This window comes from Malus sylvestris, chromosome 10 (assembly GCF_916048215.2).
Source record: "Malus sylvestris chromosome 10, drMalSylv7.2, whole genome shotgun sequence".
In the NCBI taxonomy this organism is placed as follows: domain Eukaryota; kingdom Viridiplantae; phylum Streptophyta; class Magnoliopsida; order Rosales; family Rosaceae; genus Malus; species Malus sylvestris.
This window is the reverse complement of record NC_062269.1, coordinates 36911435-36930121: the sequence shown is the minus strand read 5'-3', so window position 1 is coordinate 36930121 and position 18687 is coordinate 36911435. Positions and strand designations below refer to the sequence as shown.

General features: G+C 38.2%; 3 protein-coding genes and 1 pseudogene across 3 annotated transcripts; all 4 read right to left on the bottom strand.

The window, feature by feature from the left end:
* Positions 1 to 236: 236 nt before the first annotated feature.
* On the bottom strand, positions 237 to 942 carry LOC126587812 (outer envelope membrane protein 7). The gene has a single exon (XM_050252886.1). The coding sequence runs from the start codon at positions 658 to 660 to the stop codon at positions 391 to 393; it is 270 nt and encodes an 89-aa protein (XP_050108843.1). The 5' UTR covers positions 661 to 942; the 3' UTR covers positions 237 to 390.
* A 5203-nt stretch (positions 943 to 6145) lies between these two features.
* LOC126587804 (F-box/kelch-repeat protein At1g30090-like) lies at positions 6146 to 8306 on the bottom strand. Its single transcript, XM_050252878.1, has one exon. The coding sequence runs from the start codon at positions 7519 to 7521 to the stop codon at positions 6304 to 6306; it is 1218 nt and encodes a 405-aa protein (XP_050108835.1). The 5' UTR covers positions 7522 to 8306; the 3' UTR covers positions 6146 to 6303.
* A 3615-nt stretch (positions 8307 to 11921) lies between these two features.
* LOC126587808 (uncharacterized) lies at positions 11922 to 15317 on the bottom strand. Its single transcript, XM_050252881.1, has 2 exons — positions 13408 to 15317; positions 11922 to 13221 (listed from the first exon to the last, which is right to left on the bottom strand). Exons 1-2 carry the CDS (start codon positions 13463 to 13465, stop codon positions 12383 to 12385), a joined length of 897 nt encoding a protein of 298 aa, XP_050108838.1. The 5' UTR covers positions 13466 to 15317; the 3' UTR covers positions 11922 to 12382.
* Positions 15318 to 15455: 138 nt separating this feature from the next.
* LOC126587803 (uncharacterized) lies at positions 15456 to 17930 on the bottom strand (annotated as a pseudogene).
* Positions 17931 to 18687: the final 757 nt, after the last annotated feature.

Below are 18687 nucleotides of genomic sequence, written 5' to 3'. Positions count from 1 at the left end.
ATGTGTGACCCTGAATCCTTACTCGGATTTAAACAATCACAATTCATACAACCGATTTTACTTAATGGAATAAAGTTTGATTGTTGTGTTGATAAATATCCACGGTCTAATATAGCCTTGCGAATTGATCTTTGCTTAAAGACTGGTCCCACTGACGGAGGGCATAAAAGACAATTGAATTATATTTCAGAATTTGAAGTCCGAAGATAAAAAAAGAAAAAAAAAAAAAAACCACATTTCTCATTGTAATTCCATTTCATACAAAATTAGACAATTACATTGATTTTCCCTAATTTAATTTTAACCAAAATAATAAATAATAATAAAATACAAAATAAAAATTGAAAGCAACAATGTAATTGTATGATGGGAAAAGGAAAAGGAAGCCGATCAGACGGCCTTGATGGCATCGGAATGAGAAGAAGCTGCGATGGCAGCGGCGCTTTTGGGATCCTCCGCCTCGAGATCCACGGCGGTGGTGTTGACGGCGGGAGGGTTGAGAGGAGCGCTGATGTCGTCGTCGGGATCGTAGTCGGGATTGAGACTGCGATCGATGGCTTGGCGGCCCTGTTCGAGGCAAGGTTTGCAGGCAATCTCGATGGCGATCCAACCGAGAACCACTCCCACTATCGCAATCACTGAGGCCGTTATTGCCCCCATTTTCTTCTTCTCCTTTCTTCTCCCTTGGTTCTGCTTCGTCGATTCTCTACGGTCTCAGAGTCTCATCAGACAACGGTCATGCGCCCACACAGAGTGGATTTGATAAAGCTATCCGATTGGGCTATACTCACCACTACCTAACCCTCATCAAAGCCCACGTTTTTTTAAGCCATCAAAGCCCATTTTGTAAAATCGTGGTCCAGTGGAAAAGTGCAGACAACAGTTTCCTAAAGAAAATAACGGGAGGTCCTGTGTTTGATACTTTGTAAGTTGTGAAACTGCTATAATGCAAATCATTTCATTTCATAACCTCCGTTAAATAAGAATAAAATGACAAAAATATTCTCAATTTTTTACTCATTGTTTAGTCCTTATTTAACAGAATTTTTCACAGAATGAACAAAATAATTGATGGTAAACAAACTTAGGAACAACTTCTATCGATTTCAAATCCTAAAAACCAAGGGAGAACTTATGTCAATCTCAAAGACCATTTTAACTAAAAAATTCATAAAAAAAGGGTTAACTAAGATGAACAACGTTGACTAAGAAACACAATACAAGCCAGTATACGGTAAAAATTTAGGAAATGTGTGAAATCCCTTTCCTAAATTTTATTGTTATAATCTACATATTTGTATTATTGAGATTTTATATTATTTCTCGAGAATTTATTTTAATTTTTTTGAATTTAGATTTTAATTAAACTAGTTACAAAGTTTGAAGTTTAGAAATTAATTATTTAAAATCTGTAGACCTTTGGATGTCACAATTTATATTTTCGAATAGATCTTGAAACCACAAATGTATAGGTGAAAGTCGTTTGCAAGTCCGGATTATAACGGTATAGTTATGGGTATTTGAAGTTGTTTTACTAAACTATAGATTTTAAATCATTTAAACTTCCACAAGGAAGAAGCCTAATTAGATTTAAGCCAAAATAAGAGGACCAATCAGTTGGAAGGAGGAAGGAGGAATCAAATTAAAAAGGGGAAGGTTTCTAAAAAAGTAGAAAAAGGGCTACTGCTAACCCATTTTGGGGGAGAATTTGACCCTTTAACCCACAAACTTAACCCGCTTGTACCTCCTTCATCCGAGCTCTATTTTGGGTGATCTTGGTACCATGGAAAGTTCTTGACGAGCCCTACATCTCTGTAGTATTAGATTTCCCATTTTCTTATCCATTTTTCCAGTTTGAGGCAGCAAAGTTCCATGGGTTTCCAGCGATTTTGTCATTTTTCCAGTGATTTCGGCAACCATTTCTTTCGAGTGAGGTATTAAAGTTCATCTACTCTTCATAATCTTCAAGTTGGTATGCTTGGTTTGTGCTTTCATATTCGTTTTAGAGTTAGGTGTTTAGAACCCTAGAAACCCGGTTTTCCTCGATGAATTTGGATGGTTTCCGGTTAGAATTTGTTGTTGGCCTAGTTGTGAATAATGTTTCCCTTGTTGAGCTCTAGTTACCACGTAAATTTGAGCCTTTTTTGTTAAGGTTGAAAATTTGGGTTTTCAAACCCTTCACCATGGCTACCATCGCATGTGGCGGTGCGTGGGACCGTCTACGAGTGTTGTCTAAGTACCAAATACCTTCTAGTGAATCTATGTCTAGCTCGGTTTCCCGAAATTCAATTGTTTGGTGTGGTGATCAAATTGGACCACCATTTGTTTGTATGATTGATGACAATCCGATCGTTGGATCGTTGTACAACTTTGTGAGCACCATAGTTATCATCTGTTGGACCTTTGAGAACTTACGGATTGGAAGTCCGATGTGGGGATCTTTCGGATTGAATAACCTTAGATTGTTAACCTTAATGGACCTACCTTATCGACGGTTGACGTTCTAGTCAACGTGCTCTACTCTAGAGTGTCGTTTATCTCTAATTTGTTGTTGAGGCTTGATAGCGCTTAGTTGGCTCATCACGATGATGTATCGTTTCCAGTTAATGTGTGTCTCGATATATGTATTAGTGGCACCATATTGAATTATACTTGTTCATTAAATGTGATTTCTATTGAATTGTTATTTTTATTTTTAGCATCGATCTATGTTTATTAATTGTGAATCGACTGTAGCTTGGAAACGTTTATGAAATGTGGTTAGATATGTATGATGTGTATGATTGTTTTTATGATGATGTGAACCCAGAATCTTATGAGAAGTATTATGTAGAACTTTTATGCTTGTATGATAAGATAGTGATCATGAAAAGTTGATAGTGCAAGTGATTACGAGGTAAATCATAGCGGATGAGATAAGGGTAAGTGGTTTGTGTGTTGATCTAACTGCACCATGTAGCAGTGGTACATGGATGGTCTTGCTTCGTTAATCCGTGTTGGGCGATGCTTATGACCATTTATACGTAAGGGTGATCATGCTTGGTTAATCCGCATTGGGTGACCACTACCTAACAATTCTGTATGTGTGACTTTACTTGGTTAATCAGCGTTGGGGGGTCACTACCTACTTGGTTATCTTGACCCAGCTTGGTTAATCCGCATTGGGGGATCATACTATATATGGATCGTGCTTGGTTAATCCGCGTTGGGCGATCCTTATGGCCATGTATGCTTAGGAGTGATCATGCTTAGTTAATCCGCATTGGGTGATCACTTCCTAACAGCTGTAGAAGTGACTCTGCTTGGTTAATCCGTGTTGGGGGGTCACTGTCTACTTGGTTACTTTCTCAGGGGTGGTTCTGCGTGGTTAATCCGCTTTGGGGGGCCACTTCCTGTTTGGTTACTTATGTAGGCTTTGGCCGAACTGCGTCCCTTTAGCCCTAGTTTTTAATGCACATATGAATGATGGTTTTGAGAATCTTGTGGGTTGAATTAGAAAAGTCGTTGGATGTTTGGGCGACTCATTCGGAGTTTGCAGCGACTTGATTATGATTTCATAAAGTATGATTCTATACTCGATGTTTATAGATTATGATCGATGGTTTGTTTTTACTAAATATCACATACTTGTATTATTGTCACTCACCCGAGCCTCGCAGTTTATCTAAGTGTCTGATTGGCCTGATGTACCATTTCCATGATGTAGGCATTGATTTTATATGTGACAAATTTGGGTAGATTACGAGAAACGCTTGATATTTTGGATTCCGTTAAGTGGTCTAGAATCCTTACTCTTGCTCATTTCCATAAGGTTAGTCTAGAATCCTGGATTCGAGTGAATGAGAATTACTCACAACAGACCTTGTGAATATAAATTAGAATTACCAGGTTATTACTTGGAATCCAAGCATGGAATTATGTAGAATTCCTTTATTAAATTTCGTGCATTGATATGTGATCTGGTTGACTGATTAATGTAATTAAATGTTAATATCATGTCTCCTTGATTCATGGAATGGGTTACTTGAGGTGATTGTGGAATGATGTTGAATATGATTGTTATTAATACAATTAGATCAGTGATCAATGCAACTAGAGGATACTATTGTGCTTTGTCAATTCTTTGATATATTACATGCTATGAATTGCGATTTTATGTTGAAACATAATGGTTTATATGATGGATGAAATATAAACCTTGATTGTCATGTGGGTGCATTATGTAGCTTGAATTGAATAATTCATGCTTGTCAAGTCCATATGTTTGATGGAGGAATGTTATGCCTTTCGGCTTGAACGGGCTGTGATATATGTTGAGTTCTAGCGAATGATGAACTACGAATGACTTGATCCCTATTGAGGGTATGTATGCAGTCTAACGAGAAAGTTAGATGCATCCATAAAATACACGGAAATTACTATGCAATTTGGACCTTGAGTGGTGCTTTATTCATATTCCGGAGGCAAGGCATGTTAGATATACGAGTATTTCATGACGTCATGTGTTGATCCTAGACGTATGTCAGGATCAAGGCATGACAAAAGGAAGTAACCATTTACAGTTTACTAGTTTTGTGAGGTACCATTGACACTGTTTTCAATAACAATAGCCCCACATAATACATCCAGTTTTCGAAGATTCAATAATACGTCAATGTATGTCATGCACTGCTTAATTTAACGATCGGATGTGCACTAAATTTTTTTAAGAGAATTTAATGGGTGAATTAGAGTCACATAAAACGCAATGTATTCTTCTACTTTTCAGCTTTTGGTAAATAGCTTACATGCACAATACTTAGTATCCCTCGTTTCATAACCCTCTTCCTCTATCTCATCATATGGGTAGTCATGTGATGAGAGAGAGGAGAGCGGTACGAAACAAGGGATATAGGAGTTTCTCCCCTCACGTAACTCTTCAACTCCAAGCTGCTGTTTGTTATTCTGGTAGCACTAGCTGTTGCCTCATCCTCTCTGTTGTGGTGTCCTTTTCAACCCCAAATCCAGCTCTTCTCAGCCACAGATAACACAAATGCTCCATAACTCCCAATTATTGAACAATCCTGGAACTCAATTAAGGCCATGGCCCTCCAACAGTTTGGTTCCAGCCTTCCAGGACAGCTATACCTACCTTCACCCTTTTCTTCGAAGCTCGCACAACTTTGTGATCAATCCAGATGTCGATCCCCATAACTGCAAAGCGCTGAAAAATCTGATGCAGCGCCCTATCACGAAAGCAACTTGTCCAAGGGTTTACTAAGATCATGTACGAAAACACTATGAACATTGTAAACCAAAGAAAATCTTGGAGGATTAAGTAAACCTAGCATCTACTCCATTTGGAGTATGATTATGTAGTCATTTGTTCGAACGACACCCAATAAGGAGCAAAGGTAGCTAGCTCAACTGAATCGTATGTCACATAGTGGCCGAATAGAGAAAAGTCTCGAGAATAAGATCTTAGGCATACATCAGAGGAAAAACTACTAAGGAAAATGGAGATTATATGCAGGAGGGTAAGAAATCACTTGCAACTTGACATTTAGCCTGATGCAGAAGATGCAGTAAGGAAAGATGACTAACGTTCTGCATTAGTAAGGGGAGCAGCATATTAAATTAATCAAGAGACAAACCGAACACGATGCTTGAACCGAGTATAAGGATCCATGCTTAGTATAGAAACAGATAAGATACATCAATGCTAAGCTAACACTTTGTAAAGAACAATGGTTCACACTTACCCACTTAATGCATTGCCGACCTCGTTCTTACGATGCTTGAAGTTCATTGACTTCATGCTTTGGTTTTGATCAGAATTCTCAAAAACGAAATATCAAACTGTCACTAAATAGGCACTTACTGAAAACAAAGTTACGGAATACAGCACAAACCAGTTAATAGAGGAAGTCGATACAAGAGTAACTACTGGTTTCGGTACTGAATAAACTAGTTTCTCTGTTGCAAAGATATATAGTATTCAATAGTGCCAAATACATGTATGAAAAAAATAGTGCCAAATATAAAGTTCGTCCGAAAACATGGGGAAAATATCAGGGGTATCCAAGCAAGAGTACAATAGTATACGCAACACACAATGAGAAATCAAGTAAAGAAAGGAAGAGAACACAAAAGATTAACAACCATATAAACAGAGGAAAAACAACCATATACTTGAATACATTCCAATAACACAAAGCCATTTTACACACGTCCATGCGCTTTATATAGCTTAGGTATTCTATTTAACCAGAACTTATTCAAGGACATACAAAGTGGCAGAACATGACACGAGAGATTGACCAGCTAAGCAAACAGGACCTGTGAACTTGAGGGCGTTAAGTCAGAGAAACAATCTGGCGCATCAACCACATTCCATCGAACACCAAAGCTCCACTTCTTCTCGCAAGTTCCCTTATGGCTAACCCTTGAGATTTGACCGACAGCAACATGAAGGTTCCTACCCACAACATATATCATGCAATCACAGGCATTAACAGCAAAGGGTTTACAGATCTGCTCTGGCAAAGGGGGTCCTTCTATTGGTTCCCAAGAATCAATATCCGCATCATAAACCTTAAGCTTCATCCTTTCAAGCTCCGAGACCACAAACAAATGGCCATAAATCACCACACTCGAACCTGTCCAGCCTTCTCTCAGTCCAACAGCCATGCTCTCCCAATTATTGGCTCTCGGGTCATAAACCTGACCCCTGGGAGAGACAAAGAAAGGCCACAACCAGCCTTCTGTAACAAGAAGCTTTCCGTTGAGAACTGCTGCATCATAAGAGGCCATATTTGCTCCCATGCTAGCTATGGGATGCCAACTCCCTTTAACAGGATCCAAAACCTCGGCTGAGTCAAGCTCAAAAAGATCTGAACTGTTTCCTCCAGCCACATAAATCTTCCCATCAATAACTCCACTTGCAAAAAAAGACCTAGCACTTATCATCTGATTTATTACAGTCCACCGATTCTTCTGAACTTCGTATTTCAGGACCAAGTCAAGCGGACAATCCACATCAGAGACCATACCACCGCAAATAAAGAGAGTTCCTTCATGGGGCATCGAAACACATCTGAAACCATGGGGGAAAACCTTGTCTCTGCAGGGCATGGGAGGGATAGTGTGCCAAGAGAAATTAGTGAGATCAAGAACCTGCCACTGAATCCTTCCAGTGCACTTGTGAAAGGCAAAGACAAAAAGCCAAGGGTCTTTGAAGCCTAATTGTTTTCTTCGAGTAAAAAACCGCTCTTTACTACCAAACAATAGATGCCAACGCTTGCAGACAGCTTTGCCTGCTGTGTGGCTTTCGACTGGAACCCGAAGGAGGCAGTTAAGTGCAACATCATCAGGAAGGCCAGGAATGAGGGAGTTTTCCTCAAGAGATAACTCTAATGCCGGGGAAGGATTCAACAACGAAGACTGGATAACCGCTAACCTAAACTTCGGGGATAATGCAATTTGAGAATCCCCTAGCTTGTGTACCGGCGCCTGCTGGGAGGACAATCTAACCCGTTGCATATTTCACCGTTTGAGCAAAATATACCAAAACCCTTACTTTACATGCAACTTAGTTCTTATATTTGTCTCCGATAATCTTACTAAGAAAAGTACTTATCTTTCACAGATTTTGTGCAAATAAAGCAATCCCAGTATCCAAATTTACACAAAATTACAGCAGCAAATTATTTTACATGATCATAATCTAAACATCCAAACTTAACTCAAATGTATGAACAAATCATAACTTTGTTCTACATCCAAACTTAACTCAAATGTATGAACAAATCATAACTTTGTTCTTTCTATACACACAATCACCACTATCTCCAATTAAAACACCAAATTCAAAACCAAAAGCTATGAAATTTGATCCCAAGATGAAAAAACAGAAAACACCCAAAACTCGCACTATCTGATAAACCAAAAATACCTCAGAAAGCAGCTCAAAATCCAATCTTTTGTCCTTTAGTACACAAAAAATCCAACCGCCAACAAAAACCCAGTTCAGAAAAATCACACAGAATCGAACTTTTTGTTACCTTTTCAGCTTCAACATCCATCAAACACTAAACCCAGAAGAACACAGACAAGCTGTACAACTTATGAACAGAAGCAGCATAGGAGAGATAAAGAAGGAAGAGAGAGAAAGTGGCAAGAAGAACAGTAACTTACAACCAGAAAAGGGTTGAAAGATTGTTATATAAAGATGGTGACTTGATGAGATTTAGAGAGGAGTGGTTTTTGCAATTGCATCCAAATAGGAAGAGAAGGTGGTGACCCATCGGCCTACTCTTCCTCCATTAACAAAGATTATTTATTATGTGGCAAACAAAATTCCTTGATGCTAGATTAAGGAATAACCACGCGCCCAATGACCGAGTAAGAATACACGTGGGACAAAAGACTGGGGAATATTTTGGTAGAAGTTGGAGAGTGATTTGCACGCTCCTTGATGAAAGTGGAAGTAGTTGTACACTGTTACCCAGAAATATTGAAAAGGAGATTGACTATAGAATAGGATAAATGATAACCCTTTGCTGATGTGTTTATTGGAGTACGATCCTCTCCACTATTTTTTTTAGATCCAATTTTACTTGAACGGTTACGATTAAATCAAATTAATATTTTTCATTGACGTTTTTATAAAGAGAAACAAAGAAGAAAGTGAGATAGGAGTTGAAGGGAGGGAATTTGGAGGGGAGAGAATCCTACTCTATGTTTGTTTTAGCTCCAAGTGTTGTGTTTAATTGATAATTTAAGTTCAATTCTAGCAACCGGATGGTATTTACTGAAACATTCATTTTTACTCTTCACACATTTTTTGTTAATTTTTTCATTCGATGTCTCAATTTATTCGATTCAACGGTTATAAATTAATAAAAGTGTGAAAAGTAAAAAGAGATGTAGAGTTAGCACTACATTTGACGTAACATAATCCTAATGCATTACTGATCGTACAGTCTTAAAAGCTTGAATATTTCATTTTCGATTTTTTGTATAAGATATAAATATCGTTACCTCTTGCACGTTAACACATATTTTCGAATAAAGATCAGAATCAAAGTTATGATTTCATGCAAAAATAGAATAAGTTGTCAACTCTCTATCATGTACATTCCCATATGATATTCTCCTTTATTAAGAAGAAAAGAATTTTGGTGTGATTAAGCCTTGGAGTTGGAGGTACCACAATGCTAAAGGAGAAAGATACCATTATCCTCCTTTAACAAAAAGGGAAGAAAGAGGATGTCTCATTAACCAAAAAAGAAAGAGATAGAAAAGTGGTGTTTACATACATTTGCTATGATAAGGTTCTACTTCGTCATGCATTACAACGATCTAAACTATTTATATTTTAGTATATCGTGCATAGATCATCCTTACGAAAAATTAGACAAATCCAAAATCAATGGACGTTCATTTGTAATGAAAAAAAAATGAATGAATACGATTCTATAAAGAAACACGAAAGAGATTGTTTGGATCATTAAAATACATTACGAAGTAAACCCTATAAAAATGCATGTCAAAAACGTGTGTTCCCGAGTCCTAACCCAATAAATAAAGAGAGTTTTAACGAAAAGTCTACGGTACTGTTCATTTTAACAAAAAACCACACTTTTAGACTAAAAAGTCAATCATGATACTATTTACTTTACGCTTTATTTTATCTTTATCGTTAAAACTCAAAGTTTTCAAGCTCTTTTCATTAGTTTTCCTATAAATAAAAGGCTACAAATATCAAATATGTTGGTGAGGAATAAACTTTAGAGATACGTTTTGTCTTTACTCTTTTAGAGATGATACTGAAAACGAAAGAAATACAAGTGGGAATGAAACCGAATCCACACAAAGCGTGCTTGCTCACAACACCTTCCACCTACCACCTACCACCCCAAAACTCCTTTTTTAATTTTTATTAGGGAAAGCTGTGTTATTTTACTTAAAAATCCCTTTATACCAAGTTTGCAGACAATTTCAAAGAAAAATACAAGTTGGGTTTTTCAGCTGAATTTAGGAAGATAACAGTGAAAGATAGAGACTGTCACCAAACCCCAAACCACATTGTTAATAATCTGGCTTTGGTCAGAAAAGAACAATTAACTATCAAAGCAACCAGTCTTATTAGCAAGAAAAAAACTTGGCTTCGTGGGTTCAAACACTCACGTTTTATGTCTCTCTCATCACCTAACATGTCGTGCGACGAGAGAGATAGAGAGAGCATAATTTACCATTTCTCACCGTACTCAGCAGCATAGGATAAATTTCCAATAAGAAGCTATAGCTTCTCTTGACAGATGACTGCAACTGCTCATTAACATCCTTGATCATGATCTGCAATCTGCACATAAACAGAACAACGTCCAATCGACCAAGAAAGAAAAAGAAAAGCAGCAGTAAGTTTCCAGCAATGACTCCATAAAAATAATGCAACGAAGGTCTAAACACGATTCTCTAAAGGGGGGGAAGAAAAACAAACAGCCCTAAGATGCTTAGCGTGGTCACTCCAAATCAGGGTTGTAGCTCCATTTGCCATCCCGTGTGCCACTGCATTCTTCTCTCTATAGACATGCAGTAATGTATAGTGTTCAAATTGCTGCATAAAAAATCTGCACTTCAAAAGGGGCGACGGTGGATAACATTACCTTGTTTCATCAATTTTGCAATAATAGCCAAGTCCGTCTGAAATCTGAATACATCTTTTAGTGCCTTCTTCTAAATTGCAAACTGCAAGCTTAAACTGTAATCCCCAGATTTCTACTTCAATATCCCGTGCCAAGATTGGTTTAAATTACTTTCCCTGCTCTAATTCCGCCAGATGCCATTCTCCTCGGCCCATCAACATTCATATTCTGCCATTCCATTTCAGGAGGCTCCTAAGCAAGAAAGACCTGTACTTCCAGTTGGTTTTGGAGAATAGGGGAACTGGCTTCCAGCCAACCTCCCACAGATACCATGTGAAGATCAACAGGCTACTCCCTTCAAGATTATCACACTACAGGTGTTTTTCTTTAAGGATTAGCCAGCATTGAGGCCATATAATCCAATAAAAGGAGTAACAAGCTGGCTTGGCACTCTGATGTCTCCCAAATGCTTTGAGCTCTGCTGCAATCTCTCTCAATATATGAAATATAGATTCAACGGGTCAATGCCATAATTGGCATACAGCAATTTTCCCACAGAAGCTCCAGCAAGAGCCAGGCCGTTTGCCACCTTCAAAGAAGAGGCCATATGCAAACGCTAAAGTGAACATTTCAAGTGTCCCCCATAGATGTGTATCACTGACAGATCCAATTACACCGGCAGGATCACAGGTAATAGTCGCACCAAATGCTCTGTGCGCACACAACTGCAAAATGTTTAAGAATAAAAAATAACAAGTAGTTCTGAGAGTGCAAGGACCATATGTCAATTACCGACAAGGTACTTATCTCTACTGTGCAACCCTATTGAATAACAGAAATAAAATTGTTGTGATAACTTTGTTGCTTACTAATCATGTAAGGTAAATCAGACAATTATATGCATAGTAAAGATAGTACAGAAAGAGGGACACCAAGACTTGAAAACCTTATCGTATTCAGGATAATAATGTATAAGAACAATAATCCAAGATGATCTTAAGACGTAAACAAGTTTAAGTGGATCGGTAACTCCACCAAACTTATAAACCAAACTGAAGGTGTAGACTTTATATAAATAGTAGTAAAGTAAAGAGGCACACCACAATAACCATATCAGTCTATTTCCTAAACGCAATACATTTACTTCGAGGATGAAAAAGAAACAGAAAGACAACCAGATGTGCAGATATAGAATCAGAAAAGTATGAAGTCATAAATGAAAAATAAAAACAGAAAAGATTTCTTTTCATTTTCAGAGAGAGAGAGAGAGAGAGAGAGAGAGAGCTAATGTCCTTTTATCAAACCCATATCTATTTATAATATTCACTGCTTACAAACACATTGCATAGATAAAGATACAAATTAGAGACCGGTCTAGACTTATTTGGAGAGAGAGAGAGAGCTAATGCCCTTTTATCAAACCCATATCTATTTATAATATTCACTGCTTACAAACACATTGCATAGATAAAGCTACAAATTAGAGACCGGTCTAGACTTATTTGGAGAGAGAGAGAGAGAGAGAGAGCTAATGCCCTTTTATCAAACCCATATCTATTTATAATATTCACTACTTACAAACACATTGCATAGATAAAGCTACAAATTAGAGACCGGTCTAGACTTATTTGGCCCTCCTCTTTCGCATAAAAGTTATTTGTGACCCAGAAAAAGGAGTTTCATCTCTAGAAAGCTCTTTGGAGGCTTATCTGGTCCATGCTCGCTCAGAGTTTTGTAATATAGCTCATACAAAGCTACAGATGTAGAGAGAGATCAAGATTTGTTTGGTTTTCCTCCACATTTGAAGCTATTCCTGATCCTGAAAAGCAGTTCTCTGAATCTTTAAAAAGAAGAAGCTCTCTCTTTGGAGGCTTATCTCTTTCCATTGACGGTGCATTCATGATCTCAGCATTTCCACCTCCTTCACCAAAGCAGTGTCTTTTACCTCCTATAGAGTTTAATGCAGTTTGTGTCTTATACAGACCAATTTCACCTTGGCCTGAAGATTGACTGAGATGTGGAGGCTTATCTCTTTCCATTGACGGTGCATTCATGATCTCAGCATTTCCACCTCCTTCACCAAAGCAGTGTCTCTTACCTCCTATAGAGTTTAATGCAGTTTGTGTCTTATACAGACCAATTTCACCTTGGCCTGAAGATTGACTGAGATGTGGAGGCTTATCTGTTTCCATTGACAGCTCAGAGTTGATCTTAGGCCTTTTTAGTGCATTCATCATCTCAGCACTTCCTCTGGCTTCATGTAAGGAGCACCGCTTCCTTTTCTTAGAGGTTAAGACAGTCTCTGTCTTACACCGACCGATTTCGCCTTGGCCAGAAGATTGACTGGGATGTGGAGGCAAGGAACCACCAGTACTACGTTCCTTGAAGCAAGCTGACTGATTTGAGCGGAGATCTGAATCAAGATCAGTTACAGCTTTCACATGATATGAAATTATACCATCAATGTGAGCCCGAAGGTATGGCATACCATTGGTAAAAGATTGAAATTGATCATTATTAAGCTCACAAACACCATTTATGACAAAAGAGAATGACAGGCCGGAAGGGATACCAGTTGGTACTGCGGTACAACCTGATGCAGCCATAAAGGATAAAGGTTTAGAATCTGGGATTTTGGCATGACCACTGCTAGATGAAAATTTTGGAGGCATGGTGCTCGTATTGTTCTCATAGGACTTGCTCACAAACCTCACATTCACCTGGCTATTTTGATTGGAGTAGAATCTCTTGGAGAAATTCAAAGGAGAGGTTAACTTACCAATGAGATTACTTGGATTGCTCCCAGCAACTCCAGAAAAAATTTCAGGATGAAGCATGCTGAAAGGACGAGCATTGTGAGTCGTAATTTCTGAGTTGCTGAAATGGCTATCATACCTCTGGCTCCTCTTTGCATTGATCTCTTCCTTATGAACCTTAAGATGAACCCCCTAGAGCCTGGCGATTTTGTAACACCCTTTTGCAATAGAAGCAATGGACGCCCACATGTTTCTCTGCCTTTTCTTTCTTAGGGGTTAAACGGAAATTCATTGTTGAAGTGAAAACGGCAACCCTTAACAGGGCCTTTGAGAAGAAGAAGAAGAAGAAGATAGAAGTATAAGCAAAAACAATGAAGCGGTGAGGAAGAAGCCTTGCTTCTTTTCTCTGTTATATTAGTGTGTCGGGATGCTACAAAACCTATTGATAAAGGAGATATTTGGAAAATGACAAATCCTCATAAAACTCATTTAAGAATAGAAGACACGTTACACAAATACAATAAAAAAAAGTTGCCACATACAGCTCATGCGTTGGAAACATTAAATCAATCCTATCAGCATGGATATATATAAAGGAGAGCCATTAATACCCAACAAACCAACAACCAAGCCTAATCCCACTAAGTAGCGTCGGTTGTATGAATTCGAGAATGCTATTGCGCTCGATTTTGCGCCATGTCTTCCCTTTAGCTCCAAGTACTCCATATCTTGTCTTAAAGTCTATTTCCAAGTCTTCCTAGGTCTTACTACCTCTTTTGCCCTAAGCTTCCGTCTCATAGTCGCATCTTCTAACCAAAGCATCTACAGGTCTTCGGTTCAAGAGTCCAAACCACCTTAACCGATTTTCTCTCATCTTATCTTCAATTGCGGTCACTCCTACTTTACCTCAGATATCATCATTCTTAATCCTATGTTTCTTGCATGCCTACACATCCATAAGCATTCTCATATGCACTACACTCACCCTTTTGCACATATTGACTTTAGACCGCCCAACACTCCATGTCATAAAGCATTGCTAGCCTTATTATCGTCCAGTAAAAAATTTCCTAGAGCATTAGCAGCATATGAAGATCGCACAACAAACTCGATGCACTCTTCCACTTCATCCATCCAACTTGTATTCTATGGTTGAGATCTCCATCTAATTCTCTATTCTTTTGCAAGATAGATCCAAGATGACAAATCATCCGCTCTAATGCATAAGGAAAATAAAATTACATGAGTAGTGAACTCAGTGCAGAATAAATGGCATAGACCTTGTTATACATAGGGTAATAATTGCAGTTCTATGACAGTTATTCTGCGACGTGTTTGCTGCTCATGTAATTTTATTATTTTATTATTTTATTTTTTTTAACAAATCAATTTTATTTTTCTTAAGCATTAATGACTCTTCTTCATGTAGACGTCCATAAAGAAAACTAAAAAAAAATCAGCGAGACAACTGCAAATTGCAAACCCCCTTGCTATGGAAACTCATAAAGCTAACTGATAGCAGCTTTCCAATTAAGCCAAATAACTGAAAATGATAAATCTTTAAAATCTGTGGAAACCGAAGGCCACAATAAAGACCATACTCTTGTAAAAAAATTTAAAAACCCGTAAATTATAATTAAAAACTACACATACCTTTGCTTCACCAGTGGATCTAGAGAAGCCATAAAGCCCCTTGTTTCACACCATTCTTCACTGCTGGAGTATTAAGCCAAAATAACATCATTTTCACATGAATAGTAAGCATCATACCCCTTTTCTGCACTGCTCCTTTTGAGGGTAAGAATATACGACATACAAAGGATGTCAAAATCTTACTCCAAACCATAACAAGCCCAAGCAGTTGGGTTTTATGTAGTTCTCTTCAACATCGTTCAAAATGCTAAGCTTGAACCATTTTGGGTTGGACTCAACTTGTTTTCAGTAGTCTTTTCATAACCATTTTGAATGTTCAAATGGTTTCATGTACCATACTTGAAATCTTTTCCAGCAGGCTCAGAAGGCTTCAAGTAAAGTACTTCAAAACTTTTTGTTTCAGCTACATCACTTGAAGTTATGTCAAGCTAGTTCCAAAGCTTAATAAAAAGTGTCAATGAAAACATGAAAAGTTTACAACAGTAGAAAAGATGAAAAATGCATTGTCTCTAGATAATAATTTACTACAGTTTAGGGCTATCCACGCCCCAGTTCTAGGCAGCAAACTCACTTTCGGAATTAAGATGAAGAGTAATAGGGTTCTTGCAGGTTTTACGGTAATGACCAGTTGAGCCACATTTTCCACAATTCCGTGTAGACTGCTCTTCTCCACGGGACTTTTTTTTTGGTTGAGACGGAGTTCTTTCCTTCTTGCACCTTTCACTTGACCCCTGTTTAGAAGAAAGTTCTGGTGATGATACCCCAACATCTTTCAATGCACAATCCAAAACCCTCTTAGCTGTCGAATAACTTATATTCACTCCAAGATCTTTCTGCACATCCTCAATGATATTTTTCGGCTTGCATTGGCACAAAACACCCTTGTATTTTGACTTTACAAACTCACCAATGAGCAAGCTGCTTGCTTGTCGGTGACTGCCATTTTTTGCATCTAACGAACTGAGATTTTTAGCATCTGATGAACAAGAGTGGCGACTATCATATTTTGTTATCATGAAATAATCAGAGTCTGGCGACTTGGTTGCATGGACTTTCCACACGCAGTTGTCATTCACACATTCAACAGAAAATCTCTTTCTCGTGGACCTCTTAACTTTGAACTCAAAACTTCTTTTAATTGCAGCAAGGGCTAACATCTTCTGTAAATCCTTTTTGCTCTTGTACACTGAACCTAGTTCCATATCTCCCCCTGCTTTCAACCCCGAATTCAGCATCCTATTAACCATTTCTTCTGTGAGTTTACGCCAAGACCGAGCTCGAGGTAGAGATTTAGGAGGATTGAGATGATGATCGCAAAATTGCATATTTTCATGATACATATTATCAAATTGCCTGCTGTCATGAGGCAAATCATCAAATTGCAAGTTTGGCTGAGGCACCTCAGAAAGTTGCAGCTTGTCACAAGGCACATCATCATGTTGCAGGTTGTTTTGTTCCACATCAACTTCTATATTATCATGCTCCTTATCATTTTCGAAATCATCATGAATCAATCCATCAACACAATCCGAATTTGCTTGAGTCCCTGAACTGAAGTCCATTGGCATTGGACTGGAAATGAAGTCAAAGGAATTTTGTTCTTCATGTTGAGTGTGGGGATCTAATGAATGAGATTTTGTAGTATGAGTTGCAAGGCCGATTGGAGCTTGTTGATTACTTCCACTTCCAGAAGCTAATACCCTGCATTCAAGAGTAACGCACAATGGAATTTTCCAGTCCCGTGCAACACTCTCACAAATAAATGCAGCCACGTCATTATCATCTACTACTTCCGCAGGATACGGATGAGACTTTCCACTATATACAGCTTTCATTATAATTCCATATTCATTTGGGTCGACCTTCATGAGACCATACAGTCTATCTCGAAGCTCCTCATAAGTAAGTTTTTCAGAAACAACTAATGCCTTAGTTTTGCCACCCTTATATGAGGAATTCACCCACTTCCCATCATACTTGATCAAAATTGTCAAATTAGTCATTTTCCTGAAAGTAAACAATCTTTAACAATCATATAAAAGTAATACTTAACAAAACAATTTCAAAACACAATTTTCAGAACTACGTGCTCGAGATGGCTTCTACGTTCTAGTAGGTACTCGAAGGGGCATCTAACAACACTCCATAAGCAGTTCAACAATTCTATGATTTGATTGGACAGTTAAGTGATTAAAAGGCTCTCTTTACCAATCTGAGCCAGGATCAGCCTGGTCAGCAGCCTAACAAAACGAGTACAATGCAAGTGTCAAAACCCAAATACATAACTCATTTAGTCTATACAGTAATAAGATTTGTAGATGAATAAGTTGCTAACTGGGATTAAAATGTTGCACACAAATAAATACACAATATCAATGCACAAGGGTACAAAAGAATGCGGACTTATGTTCAACAATCTACCGATAACGGCCTACCAGCTCTTAGATGTGCAAAAACAAAGAGAGAATTGTCATTGGCTACAACCGGGTAAGTTCTTCCATCATGGGCTACCTTTTGCAAACAAAGTTGATGCTTTGGAAACAATGTAGCTTGTGATTTCTGCGTCATAAACCCTAAACCCTAACTGAATCTACAGCATAGCGTTTCATCTGTTTTGGTGCAGAAAGGGGGCAAAATCGCTAAAGCAAATCAATTGCATAATTTAATCCAACAAAATCAAGATATAATCAATAAAGAGTATGAATTTTACCAACGGCGAATGCTACAGAGTGTTGCTGACGATGGGCACGGTGGCGCCCGCGGCGGAGCCAACGGAGTCGTTTGGAGAGCTTTGGGTATGGACCAAGCTGTTGTACGACGGGCGTGGTGATAAGTGGTTGAAAATGGATATTGAACCTCGGTGGTATCGGTTTTGGGCCTTGGGCCTGGCCATGTGAAATTGGATCACAAATTCTTTCAAGGCCCATTTATAAAAGCCTATAGAATTACTCAACACCCCTCTCTCTAGAAAGCTTACTTGTTATATTCCATCGGTGCAAACGACCTCAATTGGACTGTAGAAGTAATCTTCATTTTATTATATTAAAGGATTTCGAACCCTATGTCTTACTCCTGTCCACCACACTACTTATCCTCGCAACATATTTTCTATGTTACCATAACACAACCTGGTACACCACGTCATAAAATAATTGGAGAAATTTTTATTTTCAAGTGTTCCTCCAAAGTGATGTACCAGACTAGGTCCCGAGTACATTGAAAAATCTCCCCCTCCTCACCAATAGTCTAATCCTAGTGGCTTAGATTGTACAAATAAATACTTGAGAAAAAGTACTCTTGTTTGTGAAATGATGTCGCAACGTTGGATTGATTTGAAGAAAATAAGTGATTGACTTTCACACAGAAAGAGAAAACAAGAGTGAAAAATCGCCTATTAGGAATTTGATAGTTCCACCATTGCCCTTTTTTATCAAATCACCAAAACATGAACCATACAAACACAACCCCAAATGTAGAGTAGGCCCTCTAATAATAATTAGCATATTTTGTTGGTGTAGGGTTGAAAGAATACTTGAATTTAGGACTCTCAAGGACAAGGATTTTGGGTGGAGGACCAATTGCTTTTTTTAAGTGGTTGAGAGTGGCTCCAGGTTTGTCCAGTTGGGTAGGCCATTGGAAACACAAGTTGA

Bases quoted from the DNA above. Each gene is read 5' to 3' on its own strand.
- LOC126587812 (XM_050252886.1), bottom strand. From the start codon at position 660: ATGGGGGCAATAACGGCCTCAGTGATTGCGATAGTGGGAGTGGTTCTC.
- LOC126587804 (XM_050252878.1), bottom strand. From the start codon at position 7,521: ATGCAACGGGTTAGATTGTCCTCCCAGCAGGCGCCGGTACACAAGCTA.
- LOC126587808 (XM_050252881.1), bottom strand. From the start codon at position 13,465: ATGCTTCATCCTGAAATTTTTTCTGGAGTTGCTGGGAGCAATCCAAGT. The intron at 13,222-13,407 runs GTAAGTTAACCT...TGGCTGCATCAG, and splicing joins CAATCCAAGTAATCTCATTG to GTTGTACCGCAGTACCAACT.